This window comes from Vitis vinifera, chromosome 11, assembly GCF_030704535.1.
Source record: "Vitis vinifera cultivar Pinot Noir 40024 chromosome 11, ASM3070453v1".
Classification (NCBI taxonomy): domain Eukaryota; kingdom Viridiplantae; phylum Streptophyta; class Magnoliopsida; order Vitales; family Vitaceae; genus Vitis; species Vitis vinifera.
In genome coordinates this window covers 13124449-13149501 of record NC_081815.1, presented here as the reverse complement: position 1 = coordinate 13149501, position 25053 = coordinate 13124449, and the positions used below count along the sequence as shown (strand labels likewise).

General features: G+C 38.9%; 1 protein-coding gene across 1 annotated transcript in view; it reads right to left on the bottom strand.

The window, feature by feature from the left end:
• Positions 1 to 25053, bottom strand: part of LOC100250129 (cyclic nucleotide-gated ion channel 17) — a 69227-nt gene that overhangs the window by 8226 nt on the left and 35948 nt on the right. The window contains exon 6 of the mRNA XM_002264380.5: positions 3009 to 3120. Within this exon, the coding sequence (XP_002264416.2) occupies positions 3009 to 3120 (112 nt within the window). The remainder of the gene's footprint in view (positions 1 to 3008; positions 3121 to 25053) is intronic.

The following is a 25053-nucleotide window of genomic DNA, read 5'->3' as shown; positions in this document are numbered from 1 at the left end:
TGCAGTAAATTCCAATTGGCCCTTACACCAATTGGATGTTAAAAATGTCTTTCTTAATGGAGACCTAGAGGAGGAAGTGTTCATGAGTCCTCCACCAGGTTTTGAAGAAAGTTTTGGAGTTGGGAAAATGTGCAAATTGAAGAAGTCCTTATACGGACTTAAACAGTCGCCTAAAGCTTGGTTTGAGCGCTTTGGCAAAGTAATAAAGCATTATGGATATACTCAAAGTCAAGCTGATCACACGATGTTCAACAAACATTCAAATGAGGGTAAAGTAGCCATCTTAATTGTGTATGTTGACGATATTGTGTTAACTGGGGATCATTGCAATGAACTAGAGAACCTAAAGAGGAAACTTGCTGAGGAATTTGAGATTAAGGACCTGGGGGCATTAAAATACTTTCTTGGGATGGAGTTTGCTAGGTCCAAAGAAGGTATCTTTGTAAATCAATGGAAGTATGTTCTTGATGAGACAGGTATGTTAGGATGTAAGCTTGTTGAAACACCTATAGAGCCGAATGTAAAACTGCAGCCTACAAAAGCCAAGAATGTGAAAGACCGGGATCGTTATCAGAGACTTGTTGGGAGATTGATTTACCTATCCTATACACGCTCTGACATAGCATTCTCAATGAGTATGGTTAGTCAGTTTATGCATACGCCTGGACCAGAGCATTTTGAAGCTGTTTACAAGATTCTAAGGTATCTAAAAGGGACACCAGGTAGAGGTCTTCTGTTTAAGTCACGAGGACACCTACAAATTGAAACCTACACCGATGCAGACTGGGCTGGAAGCATAGTGGATTGAAGGTCCACCTCTGGGTACTGTTCATTTGTAGGTGGCAACTTGGTTACATGGCGAAGTAAAAAACATAACGTGGTTGTTAGAAGCAGTGTTGAGGCTGAGTTTAGAGCTGTAGCTCATGGTATTTGTGAGATTATGTGGATAAGAAGATTACTGAAAGAGTTAGAGATGACAGGTTCATCTCCTATGAAGTTGTATTGTGACAACAAGGTAGCAATTTCAGTAGTTCACAATCCGGTTCTCCATGACCGCACCAAACATGTGGAAGTGGACAAGCATTTCATTAAAGAGAAGATAGATAACGGATTGGTTTGTATGACCTATATCCCTACTGAGGAACAAGTGGCTGATGTCTTCACCAAAGGACTACACAAGAGGCAATTCGATTTTTTAGTTGGCAAGCTGGCTATGGAAGATATCTTTAAGCCAGCTTGAGGGGGAGTGTTGGAAAACCAAAACTGATATGGAAAGAAATAACTTTGTAAAGCTGTAAATTAGCTATTAGTTGTCAATCTTTGTATTTTTAGGAAAGTAATTGTTAGGAGTTATTCTTTCCCTTTAATCAGTGATTTAGTTTCCTGATTTGAAGGATTTGTATATGCTGTAAACTCTATAAAAGAAAAATCTCAATGAAAGAAAATTATTCCCGTGAAACTCTATTCTTCAAGTTTCACCAACTTCAGAAAGTAAATGGTGAGACACTACATATATTTATGGGAAGAGTGAGAATAGTATTCACCATGGAGCCATTGTATTCCTTGCCTTCTATAGAGAGATTGTTCTTAGAAGATGGGTGAGAATGCGTTTTTTTATTCTTCTCTCCCATCTCTCTTTTGCCTACCTTTTTTTGACAAAGGGAAGAACAAGCGATATCTTGCAACTATAGGCAACCTCAAGTCTCAGAGGACCTCTCCACCAACCCCTGCCAAAGAACCTCTGTGTGTGTGTGAAGCAAAAAATGGAAAGATTCCTTGGTGAATATTTTCCTTATATTTTCCAAGAATAAAAAATTCATGAAAAAGATTAAAATGGCATTTAGATAATTTTTACTCATCCAGGTTGTTTGGAGACAAGTTAGCAATAATTATTAGATGTCTATTTGGAATTTACTATGTTCCTTTGCTAGAAATTTCTTCTTGTCATTAGTTCTAATAGTCTTAAATTTCCATTTTCTAAAACATCTATTTTTTAAAAGTTTCTAATTTTTTAAGGTGTCTATTTTCTTTTTCTTTTTTTCTTTTTAAAAATCCATTTCTAAAAGTTTCTATTTTCTAAAATATGTTTTTATTTTCTAAAAGTTTCGATCTCCTAAAAAGTTTTATTTAAAAAATTTATAATTTCTACAAAGTTCTATGAAAGAATTAAGTTTACAATTTCAAAATAGTTTCTATTTCCTAAAAACATAAATTTATGAAAGAATTGAGTTTGTGATTTCTAAAAAGTCACTATTTCCTAAAAGCATGAAATTTTATGAAAGAATTAAGAGTCCTAATAGGTCACCATAATTTTTAGATAGTTCAATTAGTTCTAAAGCTTCTAAATAAGATTATTCAATACAAAAGAGGCCTAAGGAACAAAATGGTAAATAATAACAATTTTTTCATCTTTGCATCCTTTAATGGAGAGCCTCCATTATTTTTAATATTTATTTTTCTGGGTGAAACTTCTAGAAGGCCTATGTGAGACTAAGGTTCTCTCTCTCTTCTATTTCATTTTCTCAGTTTTATTTATTTATTTTTTTCATTTGCATAACCTTAATTTCCCGTGCTCCTCATCATAAACTAGTGAAGCCCTAGCCCATCTTATTTAAATTGTATGCAACCACTCGAGGATTACCCCTCATCAGAACCATAAGCATCTCTTGAACCAAAGGCCAGCCTCAATGGTAGAGCATAAAACTCGGAACAGTCCAAGAACACAGCATGACCCAAGGAGGTCCAGAAGTGTTACAACACATACAAAAATAATAATAAAATAGGCAGGGCATCAGAGTCTCCTTTAACAAGCAAATTGTGATTTCATAAAATATGATTTGAGTTCTTAGACTAGAAAAGAATCAAGGCATATATTTAGGAAGATATGGAAACAAGTACATTGGAAACTTTCACAAGAGGATCACTAAAGAGATGTCTTTAATTAAATTTCAACAGAAGTCATTGAGAAAGTTTATATGGCAGGAACCAGTATAAGGCCTTTGAAATACCTGCATATTCCCAATCAGGTGGGCAAATAAAACGAGACCCAAAATGGCAATGAGAATGGCGAATGATGTCTCCCCGATAAATGTGCTTGTTGACAAGTTCTGCCCATATGAACTGAGAAATATGAAAGCGGGAGCCTATTAAAAATTGTAACAAAGGAATTGTTTTAAATAGCATTTTTTTTCCTCTTTAGAAATTAGAAAAAGGGTTTCTGTTTCTTTTTAACATTTGCTTTCATCAGTCATTCAATGAAAACTAATTGGATGCTACAGGCATCTAGAATGCATCTAAAAACCTAATTCCAGTCATGAAACTTTTCAAACTAATTGTATCTATAAACCTGTTGGAGAATCTATGTGATTATCTGACTTGCAGAAATCAATATACAGCTGTAAGGATTTTGGTAAAATAGATTAGTTTCCCAATTGTAACACTTTCCTAATTTGCATGTATTTAGTAAAGTTGTCCTCTGATTTTTAGGGATTGATAGGATTGTGATAGGATGTCAAACTCTCCTTAAATAGGCTGTAGGTAATCTGTATATATATTTTTCCTTTGTAAAGGATTATTCAATATAGCAGAAAATAATTTTTTCTTCATGCTATTAGAGCTCTTGCTCTTTGGAAAAAAATTTCTACAAAATCCTACGACTCTTTTTGCAGAAAATTTTTTTCTGAGAAATTTGATTCTCTGAGAAATCTCTTCTAGCTGTCCATTATTCAGTCCTACCCATTATTCAGTCATGTCTGAAACATCCAAAGTTAACCCTATTGTTGTGATTACTGAAAACCAATCTAGAGAGGTGCAACAAAACTCTCCAAAAAAGGGGTTGCAGCATATTCAATCGTCATATCGATTGAATGACAAAAACTACTTACAGTGGTCACAAGTGGTGAAGACTTTAAAGGAAAAGGGAAATTAAGTCTTTATTGGGAATCAGACCTACTTAGAATGATCCTACATTTGTCAAATGGGGCGAGGAAGATTCCATAATCATGTCTTGGTTATGGAATTCGATGTTGCCTGAAGTAAGCAGGACTTGTATGTTTCTAACAACAACAAGGGAGATTTGGGAAATAGTTCACCAAACCGATTCCAAGATGCAAGATACAACCTTGATTTATGAAATCAAGACAAAAATAACAACCACCAAACAAGGTACTCTTTCAACCACTGAATACTATAATGTCATGAAAGGACGTTGGCTTGAATTGGACTATTATCAAAATTTTCAAATGAAGTGTAGTAAAGATGTTGCTATGGTATTAAAGTTTGTAGAAAGGGAAAGGATTTTTGAGTTTCTCGCAAGACTTAATGTTGAGTTTGACCAAGTTCGAGTGCAAGTTTTAGGGAAAGAAACTCTACCCTCATTGCAGGGTGTTTTCTCAATAATTTAAGCAGAAAAAAGCCGAAGAGGTGTCATGCTTGAATCACAACTCTTAGAAGGGTGGTTTGCCATGATTTCCACAAAAACAAGTGATGAAGGAATCAAGAGGGATGTTGCAAGACAAGGAAGCACAACCGATCATTAAGAATGAGTCAACAAGGTCGTCCAACCATGATGGAGTATGGTGCACCTACTACAAGAAGCCTCATCACACTAAAGAAACTTGTTGGAAACTCCATGGGAAACCCCAAGGAGTAGGCCGAAATGGTGGTTTTAAGGGTGGACAGCAGAGAAGAGAGGCTCACTTAACTCATGCAGAAGGTCATCCTTGTGAGAATTCCAATTTAAGTAGCTCGGAGACTGAAGGATTCAATAAAGAGGAGATAGAGAGGCTGGGAAATCTCCTTAATTCCCTTGAAAAAACAAATGGATCCTGTTCATTTGTACAATCAGACAAGTTTCCTACTTATGCCCTTAGTGCCTCAAACACACTCCACAATGATTCTTGCGTCATAGACTCAGAAGTAACCAATCATATGACATATTCTTCTTAGTCATTTATCACTAATAATCCTTGTCCTAGCAATAAGAAAATCAAAATTGCAGTAGGCTCTTTACCTATTGAAAAAAAAAAAAAAAATCACAGAAGGCTCTTTCACTATTGTTGCAGGTCAAGGAACCGTTACTTTATTTCCCCCCTCTTCCACTCAAAAGTGTGTTGCATGTTCCTAAATTGTCTATCAATCTTTTGTCTATTCATCAAGTTACTAAAGATTTGAATTATAAAGTGAATTTCTATCCAACCTACTGTGTTTTTCAAGATCAGGTTACAGAGAGGATGAATGGGCATGCTAAAGAAAAGAATGGACTCTATTTCCTTAAGACAAGGGGTGGAAGTGGCAACCACCGTTCACATTCCTATTTATCAGTGGTCTTAGACCGCTTGAGTGCTCTAACCGCTTAAGTAGTCCCTGCTTTTCGAAAAAATATTTTAAAAACATTTTAAGCTCAAAAATAATATCAAACCTTTTATACCTCAAATAAGCCTTTATATGCAACAAATAAAACCTTTTTAGACGTAACTATAACCTCTCGATTGGACGAACAACAACCCTTGATCTTCAATGAATAGTAAGTCACTATCTAAAAAGACTTCTATGACAAAAAATAAATTGGAATAAAATTGCCAACATATAAACAAGACTCAACGTCCTAACAGTTTTTACTCATTCTAAGATTGTACTTCTATTGTCTTTCTTCAAGCTAATTTTAATTTAAAGCCTAAAGTTCTTCCCAAAGTTAAGAGTCTTCAATTGATTGGTGATTTGTAAAAAGGTTGATACCAATGACTTGTTACATATAAGAACACCCTACTTAGCTTTTAGAATTGATGGAATACAATGGATCATTTATTCCTTCATTGTCTTTGGTGTTTACCTTTGTGGAACAAACATTTTCAAATGGTGGACATTTATTGGGCTTCCCCAAAAGACCTTAGTGATTTGATGCTCTTTGCCTTCAATGATTTTAAAGGGAGTCCATAATCTGCAATTTATTTAGTTGGAGGAATGTCGAGATTCAAGAATGGGTAGAGGCCCTAGAGTCCTATTGGAAATTGTTTACTTCCTTACATCTATTTGAAGGGTGGTACCTATGGAGTTTAGGGCATTCCAATTGGCATGATTTTGCTAGATTGGAGGAGACAGTAGGGTCCAAGTTGGGGTTTCAAAGGTATAGGAGCCTTCTTTATAGAGCCTAAAACTTAACTTTGATAGGTGTGTTCCCTAGGGACCCAACATAGATGAAGAGTGGAGTAATCAAGATGGGTTACATAAATAGTGCCTTCTTAAGCATGTTGGTTTAAGGTTTGAGATTGAGGCATAGATTCTAGCCTTATTGGAAAGCTTCTTTGAGTTGAGAGCTTGGGGATCAATAGCTTTCTAGTGAAAGAAAATTTAGCAATTCTCTTTCTTGAATTTTAAGGGGAACTGGAGCATGGTTTCTTAGGGTGATTGAGTCATTCGTTCTACTAGATACCTTGGCCAACCAACCAAGTAGTGGATTGGTTGGCTAAGTAATAATCCTCCCTATTAAAGGTTTTTATTAGGAAATTCCTTCGTATAGCGATTAGCCATTAAAGCTCATTTGCAAAAAAGAAAAAAGGGAATAAGGAATAAGGAAAACCTAAGTTGACTTAATTAAGGGTACATGGACAATTTTGCAATTTTGAGTTATTTGGAGTCAAATTGAGTAGTAGAATTTAAAAGACCTTTGATGAAATGAAAGTTTATCTTGTAAAAGTTTCTATTTTCTTTAACTTCATTATTTGAGAGATGTAGGAGTCTTCAAAAGAGAATTTGTTCGCAATTGGAGATAACTTTGGATAAACTCTAGCTAATTATCCAGTTATTATATTAGAGTATTGATCTGTTTTTTAATTTTCAAATAAAGAAGTAACACCCTAGTTTTTAGCTTTCTGTTTCTTAGGTTCTTGGTTCTTAGGAATATTTTATTTTTCATAATCATCTTCCTAAATAGATTGTCTATATATTTAAGGCTTGCATTCTTCATAAAATAGAATAAAGAGTTGCATTTTTCCTCTTTGATTTCATGGTATTAGAGCCGCAACACATCTGGGCCTGATTCAATCTCATGGAAAAGACTGCCATGACTAGAGGACATTGCGGAAACGAGTCTTCAGTAGCTACTTCAGGTCCTATATAACAGACGATTCAAACTATGTCTGCTTCCCTGTTATATGGAGGAGACAATACCTCTTTACAATTTCCTGGATGGAAAATGAATGGATAAAATTGATTGCAATGGCCCCAGGCTGTGAAATTGGTGATTAAAGGAAGAGGAAAATTAGGGCACTTGATAGGAGCCACAAAGAATTCATCTGAAGATGATCCAACCTTTCAAAATTGGGACTTAGAAGATTCCATTGTTATTGCATGGTTGATTAATTCAATGGAGGAGCTCAAGATCGGTCAAATGTACTTTCTACCTACAACAAAGAAAGTGTGGGATGCAGTAAAGAGGACTTATTCAAACCTCAGAAACTCAGCCTAGGTTTTTGAAATCAGGTGCAAATTGAAGGAGACCAAACAAGATAATCATTGTGTGGCTCAATATTACACTGATCTTCAAGCTTTATGGTAAGAGTAAGATTTATTTAGAGGCCGATTGCTGCCTTGAGTGTATTGAAAAATAGAGAAGGTTAATAGAGAAGGAAAGGATGTTTGATTTTTACGCAAGTCTCAACGAGGATCTAGATGAGGTGTGAGGAAGGATTCTTGGAAAGGAACTAGTGTCGCCTCTTGATGAAGTGTTTGCTGAAGTATTGTTTTATTTATTTTATTTTATTTGATAAGTAAGAGTGTATATATTAAAAAAAAAGGAAACGTCAAAACAAATTCCCAAAGTATACAAGAAGTATACACCGGCCTCCTAAAGGCTCACCCAAAAGGGAGAGGGAGAGAAACATAAAACATCACTTGCCCTCACTTAGAACCAAGCCAATCAATAAAGCTAACAAGAGAAATAGGGTTCATATCCACATACACCCTAGACTAAGACCACAAATTATAAACAAAAGAATTTTTCATCCTTTGGACCGATAGTTCCGCATTATCAAACACTATCATATTCCTTTATTTTCAAACTGTCAAAAAAATACATAACAAGGTTGCCATTCAAGACTTTTTACGAGTTTTACCCACAAAGGACCCATGCCACCCAAGGAGTGTCTCCTTAACCGAAGAGAAGAGGAACCAAGAAACACCAAAGAGAGAAAAAAGCTGCTGCCAAAGAACCCATGTCTTGTAACAGTGAAGAAGAATGTGATCAACAATTTCTTTTTCAATGTGGCAAAGGAAACATCTATTTGCCAAAGAGAACCCCCTCTTTTAACCTAATCCAAAGTCAGGGTTTTCCCCCAAGTTGTTTCCCACGCGAAAAAAGCCACCTTAGGTGGTGCACAAGATCTCCAAATGATATTCCGCAGGAACAAAGTAGGATCTTCAGGCTCCAAAATAGAGTATAGGGATTTAACCGAAAATTTCCCACATCTCAAAGGCATCCAAAGCATCCTATCTTCCTCATCCCTATTAACCCTCTTTGCTTGAATCTTCAACAGAAAGCATTCCACTCTTTCCACCTCCCAATCGTTAAATGACCTAGAGAAGCAAATAGCCCACCCACCCCTTTCGCCTTCAAAGTTCCAAACATTTGCTACCCACACATCCTTAGAAGTGGCTAAGGCAACTAAGGAAGGGAAAGTAAACACAAAGTGGCTCATCTTCACACCACTTGTCCTCCTAGAATTTTACCCTCTGACCATTTCCCATAGAGAAGGATATTCTAGGAACACCACCCCCCATCATCCTCACTAAACTTCTGGATGATGACTTGCTTCCAAAGAGCCCTACTTTCATTGGTAAAGCGCTAACTCCACTTGCACAGAAAAGCTTTGTTCATTGTTGAATGACACTCCCAAACCCCCCTTCCTTCTCTCCGAGCAAACTGATTTCCATCTAACTAAATGGGGTTTCTGCACAAGAGCCCCACCACCCCAAAGAAAATCCCTCTGAATCTTCTGCAGTCTCAATCTAACCTGCCTTAGCATGCAAAAAAGAGACAAAAAATAAATAAGCATGCTAGAGAGAGTACTTTGAATCAAAGTGAGTCTCCCTCCTTTCGAGATGTATTATCTTTTCCTCATGGCTAACCTTTTGCAAAACCTCTCTTTCACTCCATCCCAAACTGCCATAGATTTAAAAGTGGCCCCTAAAGGAAGACCTAAGTAAAAAGAGGGAAGACCGCCCATCTTGCAAGCCAACTCCAAACTAAGTCTTCTACATTGTTCACCTTCCCCACAAGGATTAACTCACTTTTGTCTAAGTTAATTCTCAACCCACAAATTGCCTCGAACCACATAAGCAACCAACTCAGGTAGGCCATTTGGTCCTATGATACCTCATAGAACATGAGAGGGAGATCTGAATCCCATTCCATAAGTGGGATGCCTCACATATGCAACTACATTGTCATCAGCAAACAATAAGTGGGAGATCTGAATCTCATTCCCTTCCCTACCCTTCACCCACCACTCGGAAAGGTAGCCACCATTCATCACCCTCTTCAAAAGAAAACCTCCATAGCAATCTCAAATAAATAAGGGAAGAAAGGATCCCCCTGTCTCAACCCCCTAGTACTATGGAAAAAACCAAATGCAGTTTCATTAATAAAAACAAAAAATTTGTTGTTGAGATGCACCAAAAAATCCACTCAACCCACTTCTCCCCAAAGCCCATTTTCCTTAACACCACCAACAAGAACTTCCAATTTAGATAATCTTATGCCTTCTCGATGTCAAGCTTACAAAGAACACCACATTCACCACATTTTAGGCTTAAATCAACAGCCTCATTAGGCAATCAAAGCTGCATCCAAAATTTGTCTACCTCCTATAAAGGCATTTTGGGACTCAGAGGTCACTTTGCCCAATACCTTCTTAAATCTATTGGCTAAAACTTTAGCCAAAAGCTTATAGGGGTTGTCCACTAGGCTAATTGACCTAAATTCCCTAAAGTCTTTGGCACCGCCTTTCTTTGGAATTAGAACCAAAAAAGTAGCATTCAAGGCCTTGACAAATATGTCACCTCATGGAAATCACTGAAAAAATCCATCACCTCTTTTTTCACAAACTTCCAACTAAAAAGCCAAAATGTTAGTGTACCCATCTGGACTTGGTGCTTTCTCCTTTCCTAGGTCTGAGAGAGCAGCAAACACCTCCTCTTCTGAAAATGGTAGCTCCAGCCTTGTAGCCTCACAACCTCCTAGTATCTCAAAAGACAAGCCTCCGATGTCGGGTCTCCAATCCCCTTCTTTGATCAAAAGATTCTGGAAAGCCCCAACTACACTGTCTCTAATTTCATTCTCCTCCATGAGCCATCTTCCATTCACTTTAATCTTGGCTAACCAGTTTCTCCTTCTATGGGCATTCCCCATCTTATGGAAAAAACCAGTGTTACTGTCTTCCTCCTTCAACCACACTTCTCTTAATTTCTACCACCAAGAAATTTCCTCCTTAAGAACCCATTTTTTATACTCCTTGTAACACCTAGTACTAATGAATTAAATAGGCAATAATGATTATTTTAGTATTCAACTTTAAGCTTGCTTAATTAGATATTAAAACTAGTTCAGTGCTAATCATATTTAATTATGAATTAAACTTTGATTATGGTTAAGTGGGATTAGTGAATGACCTAAGTATGCTTATTAGGTTCTTAGGGACTAATTAGGGTTATGAAAACCTAAAGGACTAATGGGCAATTATGGGTTTTATTTTTGATAACTTGAAGGACTAAAGTGCAAAATTTGGAAATTGGAGTTAGTGGAATGCCACCTCCTACTTGGGTGGATTGGTGGCAGCCATGTGGGCTGCCACCTTGTGCTTGGGTGCTTGGAGACCCCTTTATAAGGGGGCTGCAGCTCGTTTTGCACCATTTCACCTGCAGCAACTTGGGTTAGAGAGAGAATCTAGAGAGAGAAAGTGTAGATTTGAGGTAAGCAAGTTGTTTAATTTTGTAATTTTCGTTTATTTTGGTTCCTAATGGTATGTTGAAAAGAATTAACGGTAAAAATTGTGTAAAAGTTGAGTATAATTAACTATAAACCCGTTTTAGTTAAAAATCACAATTAATTAAAGATTAAAGTATTTTAAGTTAAGTATTTTATTAATGGTAAGATCAGCATAAATCTTTGTTTAATTTGGCTTGATTGAAAAATAGATTAGTAAACATGTGATGAATTGGGTTATTTGGACACTTGGGATTTGTTAATAGGTTAGGCTTTAAGAAAATCAAAAGAATTAGTATTTGGTAATTAATTAGGGAAATTAATATGCATTGTAAATATTGTTTAATTCAATTCAAATTTGATTTGAAAACATGTAGGATATAGATTAGAGAATGTGAGAATTAAAAATTTGCAACAATAAACTAAAACCTAAATTATGTTGTTTCATTTCAGTTCCTCGTAATAGGCAAAGATCGCCTACTTAGAAGAAACACAAAAGGAAGTCGGTGTAAGGTAGGGAATTTTATGCTATTCTATGGTGTATCTAATTTCTTTCCTTGAATTATTTGTTGGAATTTTATGTTATTTCTATGATTTCATAAAATCTTTTAAAGTGTCATTGCATCTCGGTTTATTGCATTGAAATGTTACCATGATGTTGGAACGTATATTGGTATGAAGATTCGTGGTTTTGTGTTGTCGAAATGGTTTATGGTGTGATTGCATTGCAAGAAGGATATGGAATTATCACAGATCATATTCAGAGAATTTATTGATGGCGAAGTGCTTATGTGATGCTACAGGCCTTATCATTTGATATATTGTTTATGTGGGACCGTAGGTCCTTGGGTGAAAGTCCCTAAAGCCCTCGAAGAAGACACTCCGATGTGGGTGTATGGGGTTGGTCCTGCCCCTGGGTTTTAGTCCCTAAAGACATGGGGTTGGTCCTGCCCTTGGGTATGAGTCCCAAAAGACACGGGGTATGACTTGCCCTTGGGTGATGTCCCAAAATAGTCATTATTATATTGATCGAGTGTCTTGTGGAGCATTGATATCTGCTGTGTAGATTGTTGGGAGTCAGCAATTTATCAGTTGTGAAAGGATGGATGGGGAAAAGCAATGATGAAACCAACAAACACATGCATACATGTTTGACACGATTACACATTTGTTAATGGTTATGAAATGTTTATCATGCATATTATTAAACGTTTAATTCAAGGTTTTTAAGGGTATACTTAGGATGGTTATAAACTTTCCTACTGAGTTGTGAACTCACCCTATCCCTTCCACCTCTAGATGCAGGTCAGAAGACCTATGCAGGAAAGAATGCTTGAGCAATGCTTTACTGTGATTGGATGTTGTTTGCTCATATTGAAAGTCTTTTGAGGCCATGCCTTTTGTATCAAGACTAAACCTTTTGTTGGAATGATGTAATGTATATATTTGTCAGATACACTTGTAGTATGGGCTACTCGTAGTAAACAATGGGGTTTGGTATATGTAAATTAATGTTGTACAAGTTTCTTTTGTGAAACAAAACATATTTTGTTAACTTAATAGTCACAATGTTTAATACAGGATGTACTCTTTATAACAGGTTTTCCATATCCTCTTTTTGAACAAATTCAAGTAGGAACTCAACATTTAAATTTTTGAGAGCACTTATACTGTATTTGAGTATCAATTGTTTAGTTGAAAAATAAATAATAATAATAATAATCAAAAAATTGGGGTGTCACACTCCTCCCTTGCCACATTTCTGGCTTTAACTTCTTCCAGAGATAGGGCAGTAAACCTCTCTGTCACATCCCAAAAAGCCACTTGGTTGATGGTCACTCCCTTTCTAGCTTCAATAACACAAAACACTTCTTTATTCTAGACTTTCAGCATTGCTTTTAAAGCTTTTAGTTTAGTAGCTAAAACAAAACTGTAAAGCTAATAACATCAAAGCCCTCCTCCTCTAGCCACATATTCTCGAATCTGAACAAAGAAGGTCCCCTCCTCAAGCCTCCCCCATCTAGAAGAATGGGAAAGTGGTCAAATATGGGTCTAGGTAAAACACACTGAAAGGCTCCATTGAAGAGAAAACCTCCCAAATCCCTACCCAACCCCTTACCACTCAGCCAGGCCTCAGGGACTATCTAATGATCCTTTTTTGAACATCAAGTTCTTCCCACTGTTAAAATCTCCAACAAAAGGATAAGGCTTTTAGCTTTAAGAGAGAATATGGTAAGGACGTTGAAGGTCTTTGTGGAGAGGAAGACCTTTTTGGTTAAGTTGGAAGGTGAGCACGGAGGAAATTGGTGCTCAATTATAGAGCACAGTAGAGGCTCTGTTTTTGTCTTAGGTTTTGAAAAGGATGCAATCGGGTGGATGATCGAACATTTGACGAAAGCCATCAGAATGAAGAGTCGCTTGGGGTTCAACAGAAAGTTTAGGGGAAAATTCTGTGTTCATTTGATGGAAGTTGGCTTCAACAACCACGGAAGGTTCATAAGGATCTCGGAGTTCACTACCAATAGAAAATCTTCTTTTCTGGTTATTCTTGTAGGCGAGAAGGGCAGAGGATGGGAGAATCTTAAAAGCGCGTTGTCTTCATTGCTGGTGGTCCCCCTTTCGAATGTAGTTGAAAAATGAAGACAATACAGAGGGGAAAGGTTTATCCACAATCACATGGGTCCTCTGTACCGGTCTTTCGCGAATATAGTCAGTGGTGAAGGACCAAGAGAAGGTGGTCTTGTTCCTGTTGGGAGGTGGGCACGAGCCGTGGTGTGTGAATGCAATGCTGATAGCGTTAAATGGGTTGAGATTGGCCGAGCGGTAGCGAGAAGCTTAGGGAAGAAAGAAGTAGCAATAGTTGTACCAATCTCAGGTGGAAAAGGAGTTTTTTTTGTTGAAACAATAGAGGAAGCTCTCTATCTTTAGGATTTGAGGAATCTTAGGGTTGAGGGAAGGAATATAGTCCAGTTGAGAAGGTGGTCGCCGAAGGAAAATTCGGAAATAAAGGGGAAGTTCAGAGGAGGCTGGATCGAATTACGGGGGTTGCCATTTCATCAATGGTCTGAGGTACACCTGAAGAAAATTGTGGAGCAATGGGGGACGGTGACTGAAATAGATTGGTGAACGTTGAAATTGTTCGATCTTAGCAAGGCGAGGGTAAGAATTGCAATGAAGGACAGGTCAGTCCTTCCATCTTTGATCGAGGTGACAGACGGGGATTGGGTGTTTACAATTTTTGTCGTAGTGGTCGGAGATGAAGACGTTCGGAGAGGCAGCGTAATGGGTGAGTTGACTTGGGAGGCTTTTGCATCTCACTCGGGGATAGGTGGAGGAAGGCGGGGGGAGAGAGTCAGATCAACGACTGGGGGAAGATGCCGTGTTGGGGAAGATGGCAGAATGAGAAAGGGAGGAGAAAGGGGTATGGTTGTTGTTTTTCCAATGGGGACACGTGGTAAGAGAGGTCAGGATGTGGGGAACAGTTGGTTCCTACCCCCATCGATGCCCAGTTTGAATTAAAAAAAAATGGACGATGGGCCAGTTGGGACTGAGGAGGCGGGAGGAGTTAGGGCCGGTGGGGATGAGGTCTACGCTGATGAGGGCTATCGGGCCTATGAGAGGAAGGCCCAGTCTTTGTATAAGCATGGTCCAATAATTGCAAAAGTGGGCTGCAACATAAAAGGCCCATAGGGTTAGGCCTAAGCTTAGGAGGAAAGAAGCCAGATGAGACAGAGGTTTCGTTACGAAAGGAAGAAGATTCTTCTGCAGTGGGAAAGGGGAAAGCAACATCTGTATTTCCTGAGGTTCAGTCGAGTAGCTCCGCAAAGAAGGAAGTGAAGTTTGGTTCAAAGAAGCTGTGGACTACCCTTTTACCTCCAAGCTCTGATCGCCGACAAGGTCTTCGGTGTTGCAGCGAGCCTCTATTGCACGGGAAAAATCCGGCAAACAGCGAAGAGTTTCCAAAGGAAGAGGCTTTCAAGGCCGGATCTCAGGCGGAATGAGGATCTAGTGCGAGTCCTCTTATTTCTCGTCAATCACCAAGGTTTCATAAGAGATGTTTGGGGGAAGGGGCTTCGTTGTCAAGAGACGAAGTGGCTATGAGCAAACTTTCCTTTGACGAAGACAAAGAAGGATTTTTGGGCTGAGTGGGGTCCAATCTTCATGGCTCAGCAGTCACGGTTTTGCCCTCTATGCCAGAAATCAGAGGTAAAGGGCTTAACTTTAAGGGGAACTGTGAATTGTTGGTAGCGGAAAATTTGGAGGTAATCTCATCTTCACCTACTCAGTCACCCTCGTCTTCTCTACCCCCTTCTTGTGATTTGGCTTCTTCTTTTCTGAGTCCTTCTGTTCCCAATCTTCCTAGTTCAGCTTTTCAGTCTTAGTTTCCTATGAAAAATCGAGTAACCTCTGAATTTTTTTCCAAAAAAGACGACGTTGGTACTGTAGGTCAAATTTCTGTTGGCATCCCTAATCTTGTAGTGGAGGAGATCCAGCCTGCGTATCCATACCAGCTGACCGAGAGTGTTAACCCAATTTTGTCTAAACCTATTTTGCCTAATAAGGTCTCCAACCTAGTTACAGTTAGCCAGGGTGTTACTGCGGGCTTCCCATCGGGTGAGTTCCAAATAGAAGGCCTGTCCCCCAAGAAAATGGCTAAAGTGCGTGAGGTTTTAAAATCTCTAGATATTAAGGTATATTCCAAGAGGAAGAGCAAATGCTCCACAGGTTTGTGAGACTTGTTGGAACTAGATTGGAGGATTAGGGTTTGTGAGTTTTTTCCATAAAGATAATTAGTTGGAATATCAGAGGTTTGGGTTCAAGGAAAAAGCAAAGGATGGTTAAAGATTTTCTGAGGTCAAAAAAGTCGGATGTTGTGATGATTCAGGAAACAAAAAAGGCAGAGTGTGACAGAAGGTTGGTGGGTAGTGTTTGGACAATCAGAAATAAGGATTGGGCAGCCCTTCCGGCGTGCGAGGCTTTGAGCGGGATTTTGATTATTTGGGACTCTAAAAAACTGCACAATGAGGAGATGGTAATAGGTTCCTTTTCGGTCTCAGTCAAGTTCGTATTGGATGGATGTGGACCGTTATGGTTATCTACAGTTTATGGCCCAAACAACACAGTACTTAGGAAGGATTTTTGGGTGGAGCTTTCAGACATTTTTGGACTTTTTTTCCCGTTTTGGTGTGTAGGCGGCGATTTCAATGTCATAAGGAGAAGTTCAAAAAATTGGGAGGTTCTAGTTTAACCCCAAGCATGAAGGACTTTGATGATTTTATAAGAGAATGTGAATTGATAGATCCACCTTTGCGGAGCTCACCATTCACTTGGTCAAACATGCAAGAGTCTCCCGTATGCAAGAGATTAGATCGATTTCTTTACTCAAATGAGTGGGAACAATTATTTCCTCAAAGCCTTCAAGAAGTTCTTCCTAAATGGACATCGGATCATTGGCCGATAGTCTTGGAAACCAATCCATTCCAGTAGGGCCCAACACTTTTTAGGCTTGAGAATATGTGGTTGCAACATCCTAGTTTTAAGGAGAGCTTTAGAAGTTGGTGGAGAGATTTTCAAGGAAATGGGTGGGAAGGTCACAAGTTCATGAGGAAATTACAATTTATTAAGGCCAAATTGAAAGAGTGGAATAAGGCTTCTTTTGGAGAGCTAAACGAAAGGGAAAAAAGTATCATGTTCGAATTAGCTAACTTTGATACCATGGAGCAAGAAAGGGGTCTCACCTCTAAACTTTAAGTTCAGAGAGCTTTAAGAAAAGGGGAGTTAGAGGAATTGATATTGAGGGAAGAAATCATTGGAGACAAAAAGCTAGGGTGAAATGAGTTAAGGGGATTGTAACTTAAAGTTTTATCATAAAGTGGCTAATGGTAGGCGAAATAGGAAATATATCAAGGTGTTGGAGAATGAAAGAGGCCTAGTGTTGAATAATTCAGAGAGCATCAAAGAGGAGATCTTAAGGTATTTTCTACTCGAGCCCTTTTGGAGAGTTGAAGGCTTAGATTGATCCCTTATATCTGGAGAGAGTGCATCTAGGTTGGACTCCCCTTTTACTGAAGAAGAGATTTCTAAGGCCATTTTTCAGTTGGATAGGGATAAGGCATCAGGGCCTAATGGCTTTACTATTGCAGTGTTTCAAGATTGTTGGGATGTGATCAAGGAGGATCTAGTGAGAATGTTTGCAGAGTTTCACAAGAACGGGATTATCAATCAAAGAACTAATGCTTCCTTCATAGTTCTGTTACCCAAAAAAAGCATGTCAAAGAAAATCTCAGACTATAGACCTATTAGCTTGATCACTAGTCTTTACAAGATAATAGTCAAAGTGCTATCAGGGCGTCTAAGAGGGGTACTTCACGAAACTATCCATTCTACGCAAGACGCTTTTGTTCAAGGGAGACAAATTTTGAATGCAGTTCTCATAGCCAATGAGATAGTGGATGAGAAAAGATGATCAGGGGAGGAAGGAGTTGTCTTCAAAATTCACTTTGAAAAGGCTTACGACCATGTGAGTTGGGATTTTTTGGATTATGTGTTGGAGAAGAAGAGGTTTAGTCCTAGATGGAGGAAACGGATGAGAGGTTGTTTGTCCACGGTATCTTTTGTAGTCCTAGTGAATGGAAACGCTAAAGGGTGGGTCAAGGCATCTAGAGGTTTAAGACAAGGAGACCCTTTATCCCATTTTTTGTAGTTGCAGATGTACTGAGCAGGATGTTATTGAGAGCAGAAGAAAGAAATGCCTTGGAGGGTTTCAGGGTGGGTAGGAACAAAACAAGGGTGTCCCATTTGCAATTTGTAGATGATACCATTTTCTTTTCTAACACTCGAGAGGAGGATATGCTAACCCTCAAGAGTGTTTTGCTAGTGTTTAGGCATATTTCTGGGCTAAAGGTTAACCTTGACAAAAGTAATATTTATGGCATTAATCTTGAACAAAATCATCTTTCTAGGTTGGCCGAGTTGCTTGATTGCAAGGCTTTTGGTTGGCCTATACTCTACCTGGGTCTTCCTTTGGGAGGGAATCCCAAGGCTCGTGGCTTTTGGGATCTAGTGATTAAGAGGATCTCGAGAAGATTAGATGGGTGGCAAAAGACGTATTTATCTTTTGGAGGCAGGATAACTCATTCAATCCTGCTTCACCCATATGTCTTGTTACTTCCTCTCCTTGTTTAAGATTCCCGCCTGTTGAGAGAGAGAGAAAGGAGAAAAACCTTAATTCTCATTCATGTGATGTCTACTTACAATTGAGAGATATATATATACAAGGCTAGGAGTCCTAACTACCATACATGTGACCTATATTAACAAGGAAAGATAATATACTATAAATACATTATATTCAACACTCCCCCTCAAGCTGGAGCATATACGTCATATGCACCAAGCTTGTTACAAATATATTTAATCCTAGGACCTCTGAGAGATTTAGTGAAGATGTCTGCTAGTTGATCATTTGAATTGACAAAACTTGTAGCAATACATCCTGATGCGATCTTCTCTCTAATAAAATGACAGTCAACTTCAATATGCTTGGTCCTTTCATGAAAGACTGGATTGGATGCAATATGTAATGCGGCCTGGTTATCACAGATGAGTTTCATCTGTTCATCCTTTCCAAATCTCAACTCCTGAAGAAGATGTCTCAACCATATGAGTTCACATGTTGCCAAAGTCATAGCTCGATACTCGGCTTCAGCGCTAGATCTGGCCACTACATCTTGTTTCTTACTCTTCCAAGATATTAGATTACCTCCAATAAAAACACAGTACCCTGAAGTGGAACGTCTATCTGTGGGTGAGCCAGCCCAATCTGCATCTGTGTAACCAACAACTTGAGTATGACCTCTATTCTGGTACAATACACCTTGGCCTGGTGTACTTTTGATATATCGAAGAATACGGATTACGGCATCCCAATGGCTATCACATGGTGACTGTAGGAATTGACTAACAACACTCACAGGAAAAGAAATGTCTGGACGAGTAATGGTGAGATAGTTCAATTTACCTACGAGTCGTCGATATCTCCCGGGGTCTCCTAAAGGCTCCCCCTGTCCTGGTACAAGTTTGACATTCGGATCCATAGGTGTGTCTACCGGTTTACAGTCTAACATACCGGTTTCTTCCAGGATGTCTAAAGCATACTTCCTTTGGGAAAGGACCACACCAGAACTGGATTGAGCTATCTCAATTCCCAAGAAATACTTGAGTTTCCCCAAGTCTTTGGTCTGAAAGTGGGTAAAAAGATGTTGCTTTAGTTTCTGAATACCATCCTGATCACTGCCTGTAATGACGATGTCGTCCACATAAACAACCAGATAAATACACTGCCCCAAGGAGTTATGATGATAAAAAACTGAATGGTCTGCTGTACTGCGAAGCATGCCAAACTCTTGAACAACAGAACTAAAACGGCTAAACCATGCTCGAGGAGATTGTTTCAAGCCATATAGAGAACGGCGTAACCTGCACACTAAACCAGACTCCCCCTGAGCAACAAAACCAGGAGGTTGCTCCATATAAACTTCCTCGGCAAGATCACCATGAAGGAAGGCATTTTTAATATCCAACTGATAAAGAGGCCAAGAACACATAGCAGCCATGGAGAGAAGCAAGCGGACAGAAGCAATCTTGGCAACAGGTGAGAATGTGTCACCATAATCAGAACCATAAACTTGAGTATAGCCTTTAGCAACTAAGCGGGCCTTAAGGCGATCAACCTGACCATCAGGACCAACCTTAACTGCATAGACCCAACGACAACCAACTGTAGATTTACCAGAGGGTAAAACAACAAGATCCCAAGTGCCATTAGAGTGCAGAGCAGCCATTTCATCCACCATTGCCTGTCGCCAGCCTGGATGGGAAAGAGCTTCATGGGTGCTCTTTGGAAGAGAAACAGAGGATACACCGCCTTAGTGGCAGCAAAAATTGAGAGATCGCAAAGAGATTTTTTATGGTCAAGGGTTGGGGAAGGCAAAAGAGATCATCTTGTTAGCTGGAATGTAGTGTGTAATCCGAAGGCAAAAGAGGGATTGGGATTTGGGAAAATTTCTATAAGGAATTTCGGTCTCTTAGGGAAATGGTTGTGGAGGTACCCTAAGGAGGGTTCAGCTCTGTGGCATCAGGTTATTTTAAGCATTTATGAATCACACTCCAATGGTTGGGATGCCAACACTACAGTCAGATGGTCACATCGTTGTCCTTGGAAGGCTATTGCACAAGTCTCCCAAGAGTTTTCCAAGTTTACTCGGTTTGTGGTAGGAGATGGGGAAATAATTTGGTTCTGGGAAGACTCGTGGTGGGGGGACCAACCTTTGGGAGTCCAATATCCAAAACTATCTAGAGTAGTCATGGATAAAAATATTCATATTTCTTCAATTTTCGGCTCTACTCGCCCCTTCTCTTGGAACTCTAACTTTCGCCGTAACCTTTCCGATTTTGAGATAAAAGATTTAGAAGGCCTCATGCAGTCTCTTGATTGTCTACATTTATCACCTTCGGTTTCAAATATGAGATCCTGGTCTTTATCTCCTTCAGGACTTTTTACAGTCAAATCTTTCTTTCTTGCCTTATCCCAATTTTCTGGTTTTCCTCTAGTTTTCCTTACTAAGTTTGTTTGGAATTCTTAAGTCCCTTTCAAAGTCAAGTCCTTTGTCTGGTTAGTGGCACACAAGAAAGTAAATACTAATGACTTGCTACAATCGAAAAGACCCTACAAAGCACTTAGTTCTGACATTTGTAAGTTGTGCATGAAGCATGAAGAATCAGTAGATCATCTTTTTCTCCATTGCTCTTTGACAATGGGATTGTGGCACAGATTATTTCAGTTAGCCAAGACGGATTGGGTCCTCCCGAGGAGCATCTATGACATGTTGTCTACCAATTTTAACGGTTTTGGATTTTCTAAGAGAGGGATTGTTTTATGGCAAGCTGCGGGAAAGAAATGCAAGGATTTTTTAGGATAAAGTAAGGAATTCAGAGAACCTTTGGATTCTATTCATTTCCTTGCTTCTCTTTGGGCTTTTTGTTCCAAGGTTTTTAGGGGGATTCCCCTTAACGTATTACAACTTGATTGGTTAGCGGTGTGTAATTCCAATGGGTTGGTCTAACCTAGAGAGTTTGCTTGTTTTTGCTTTGTATTTTCTTGTATTTGATTCCTTGTAATTTTGTTTTTCTTTGGTGGGAGGATTCCTCATCCTTCTCTTATACTTCCTTTTCATCAATATATCCCTTTGTCGTTTCCTATCAAAAAAAAAAAAAAAAGAGCTTATTCTAATCTTCAAACAACAAAAATCAATCAAGTCTAGACTGAGACTGCTTATTTAACCCACCACTCTAGGTGAAGGCCCCCCCTTACAAGGAGATATCTTTCAATTTTAGATCCTCTATAACCTCCAAAAATCTCCTCATGATTGATGAAAGACCACCTCCCCAATTGCGCTCCCTAGGAAACCTTATCACATTGAAATCACCTCTGATACACCAAGGATCACTTCATAACCCCCTAATTGCCCCAAGCTCCTCCCAGAAACATTCTCTATTCCTCCTACACATTGGGCCATACACCCCAGTAAAAATCCACAAACCTCCATCCTCGCAACTTTTAAAAATTTATCAAATTGCCAAACATACTTGAGTTCCTTTCCTCCCACAACCATATAAATCATTGAGGCCTTTTTCCATTATCCATAGTGATATTTAGGGACCGTCTAGGGTAACTAATATTTAGGTAGTAAATGGTTCATAACTTTTATTGATGACCACATAAGGTTTGTGTTGAATATACCTTCTAAAAGAAAAATCTAAAACTTGAAAAATATTTCAAACCTTTCATTCAATGATTAAAACCCAATTTCAAGCACAAATCCAAGTCCTTAGGATTGACAATGGTCAAGAATATTTCCATTCTATTTTGGGAGGTTACCTAGAACAAAATGGCATGATTCACCAAAGTTCTTGTGTCAATACACCTCAACAAAATGGAAGGCTATTGCTCAAGTTTTTCCAGGAATTTTCCCCTTTTGTCCGCCTAGTGGTGGGGAATGGGGAGAGAATTCGGTTCTGGGAAGATCTTTGGTGGGGTAACCAAACTTTGTGTTCTCAATTTGCTGATCTTTACAGAGTTATTTCTGTGAAAAACCTCACTGTCTCAAATGTCCTTGGCAATTCCTCACCACTGTCTTGGAATTTTAACTTTCACCGCAATCTAACGGATTCAGAAATTGATCTCCTTCAAAGATTAATGTCCTCCCTTAGTTTTGTGCTTTTCTCTCCTTCTTCATCAGATTCAAGAGCGTGGTCTTTGTCTTCGTCAGGTTCGTTTTCAGTGAAATCTTTTTTCTTGGCCTTGTCAAAAGTCTCAAATCCTTTAATGTTCCTTCCGGCCAAATTTTTATGGAGCTCAAAAGTCCTTTCAAAGGTTAAGGCCCTCGCTTGGTTAGTAGCACATGGGAAGGTAAACACTAATGACAAGTTGCAATTGAGAAGACCTTACAAAGCCTTCTGTCCTCAATGGTGTATTCTTTGCAAAAGAAATGGAGAGTCGATTGACCACCTTTTTCTTCATTGTCCTGTTACCATTGGACTTTGGCACAGGTTGTTCAATCTAGTAGGGTTGGTTTGGGTCCCTCCAAGGAGCCTTGAGGACATGTTGGTTATTACTTTTAAAGGCTTGGGGAACTCATTAAGAGGCAAGACACTTTGGCAAATTGTTTGCCTTACTTTGATTTGGATGGTGTGGCAAGAGAGAAACAATAGGATCTTTGAGGATAAAGGGAGAACGGAAGAGATGGTATGGGATTTGATCCGGTTTTATTCTTCTCTATGGGCTTCTTGTACTGAAGCTTTTAGAGGAGTTCCTCTAAACATTCTACAACTCAATTGGATTGGGGTTTGCGTTTCAAAAGTTTGAAGATTGATGGGGTTTCTCTTTGTTTTTAGAGTGTTGGGAGTTTTATCCTTTATTCTATTTGTGTAGGAAGGACCTCTCATCCTTCCCTTGGTTTTTCCTCTTTCTCTTGTCTCTTTTATCTCTCCTTGTATTTGTTCTAATATTAATATAATCTTCTTCGTTTCTGATAAATAAATAAAAAAATACACCTCAACAAAATGGCCTTGCCAAGAGAAAAAACCGCCACCTCTTAGAAGTTGTCGGAGCCCTTATGTTTACCATGAGTGTACCCAAATACCTATAAGGAGAAGCTATCCTCACAACATGCTATCTAATTAACCGACTCCCGAGTCGTGTCCTTCAGTATCATACATCTATGTCTATCTTCATTAAGTCTTATCCCATGTTTTGATCACTCAATTCCTTACCCTTAAAAACGTTTGGTTGTTTGGCCTTCGTTCATGTCCAATACCAAAACAGAAGCAAACTCAATCCATAAGCCATCAAGTGCATGTTCTTAGGATACTCTTGTAATGACTTGCACTCAATCGTATAGATATTGTTCGCTCTGGACTAAAGAGGCCCTCACGGCTTTAAAACGTCTCTACATGGTTAAGAGGAGTAGACACAACCAATGTGAGATATCAGAAACTTTGTTGTGTCTGGTGATACTTATATAATATTAGAAACTTTCTCCTTCATCCAATGTGAGATATCATAAACACCCACTCATGTAGACGCAACGTCTTTGTTATGTCCCACAGGATTGTGAGATCAAACAAATAAACATCCCCGATAGGGCCAAACAAACCCTCACACCGAGGTCGAAGATTGGCTTTGATGCCATTTGTAATAATCCGCACCCAACCGTGTAAATATTGTCCGCTCTGGACCCAAAGGGCCCTCACGACTTTAAAACACGTCTACTTGGTTAAGAGGAGCTCATACTTGTATAGCATTAAGAACTTTCTCTCCTATCCGATGTAGGACATCACAAACATTCCCAGCCCCCTCCCATACAAACACAATATCCTCATTGTGTCTGGGTGTTTGACCTCGCAATCCCATGGGACATAACGAGGATGTTATGTTTGCATTTGGGGGGGAGGGGGAGAAGGTGGGGTGTTTGTGATGATATCCCACATCGGATAAGGGAGAAAGTTTCTGACACTATATAAGTATAGGTTGTTGGGTTCTTCTTAACCATGTAGACGCGTTTTAAAGCCATGAGAACTCCTTTGGGCCCAGGGCAGACAATATTTATATGGTTGGGAACTAGTCATTACAAATGGTATTAAAGACGATCCCTGATCCCGATGTGAGAGTTTGTTTGGGTCCGTGAGGGTGTGTGTTTGTTTCATACCATGGGGGGTATTTGTCTATTTGACTCCACAATCTTGTGGGACACGAGGACGTTGGGTTTGTAGGGGAGGGATATGTTTGTGATGTCCCACATCGAGTAGGGGAGAAAGTTTTTGACACTATATAAGTATGAGTCTCTCTTAACTATGTAGATGAGTTTTAAAGTTGTGATGTGTTTTAAAGCAGTGAGGGTTCCTTAGGGTCTAGTGCAGATAATATTTACATGGTTAGATGCAGGTTGTTACAACTCTCCAACCCAAAATGGATACAAGTGTTTTTCTTCAACCATAAAGAAATTTTCTCTCCAAAAATGTCACTTTTTTCAAGTCACAACCACACTTTTCTATGAACACTTTTTTTTTTTTTTGATAGGAAACTATGCGTGAATATATTGATAGAAAAAGAAGTACAAAAGGAGGATGAGGAATCCTCCCGCCAAAAGTAAAACTAAACAACACGAAAAAATAACAATACACTAGGCCGTCCCATTAGAACTATTAGATCTACACACTGCTAGCCAATCAAGTTGTAATACGTTAAGGGGGATGCCCTTAAAACCCGCTGAACCAAAAGCCCAAAAGGACGCAAGGAAATGAATGGAATCTCAAAGATTCTCTGAATTCCTAGCTTTGTCCTCAAATATCCTAACATTTTTTTCCCGCCACACAACCCAGATTAACGCTATATACGCATTTTGCCACAGAATTACCCCTCTCTTGGACTTGCCAAAACCTTTATAATTGATGAACATCATGTCTGAAATGCTTTTCGGAGATACCCAATCCATTTTGGCTAACTGAAAAAGTTT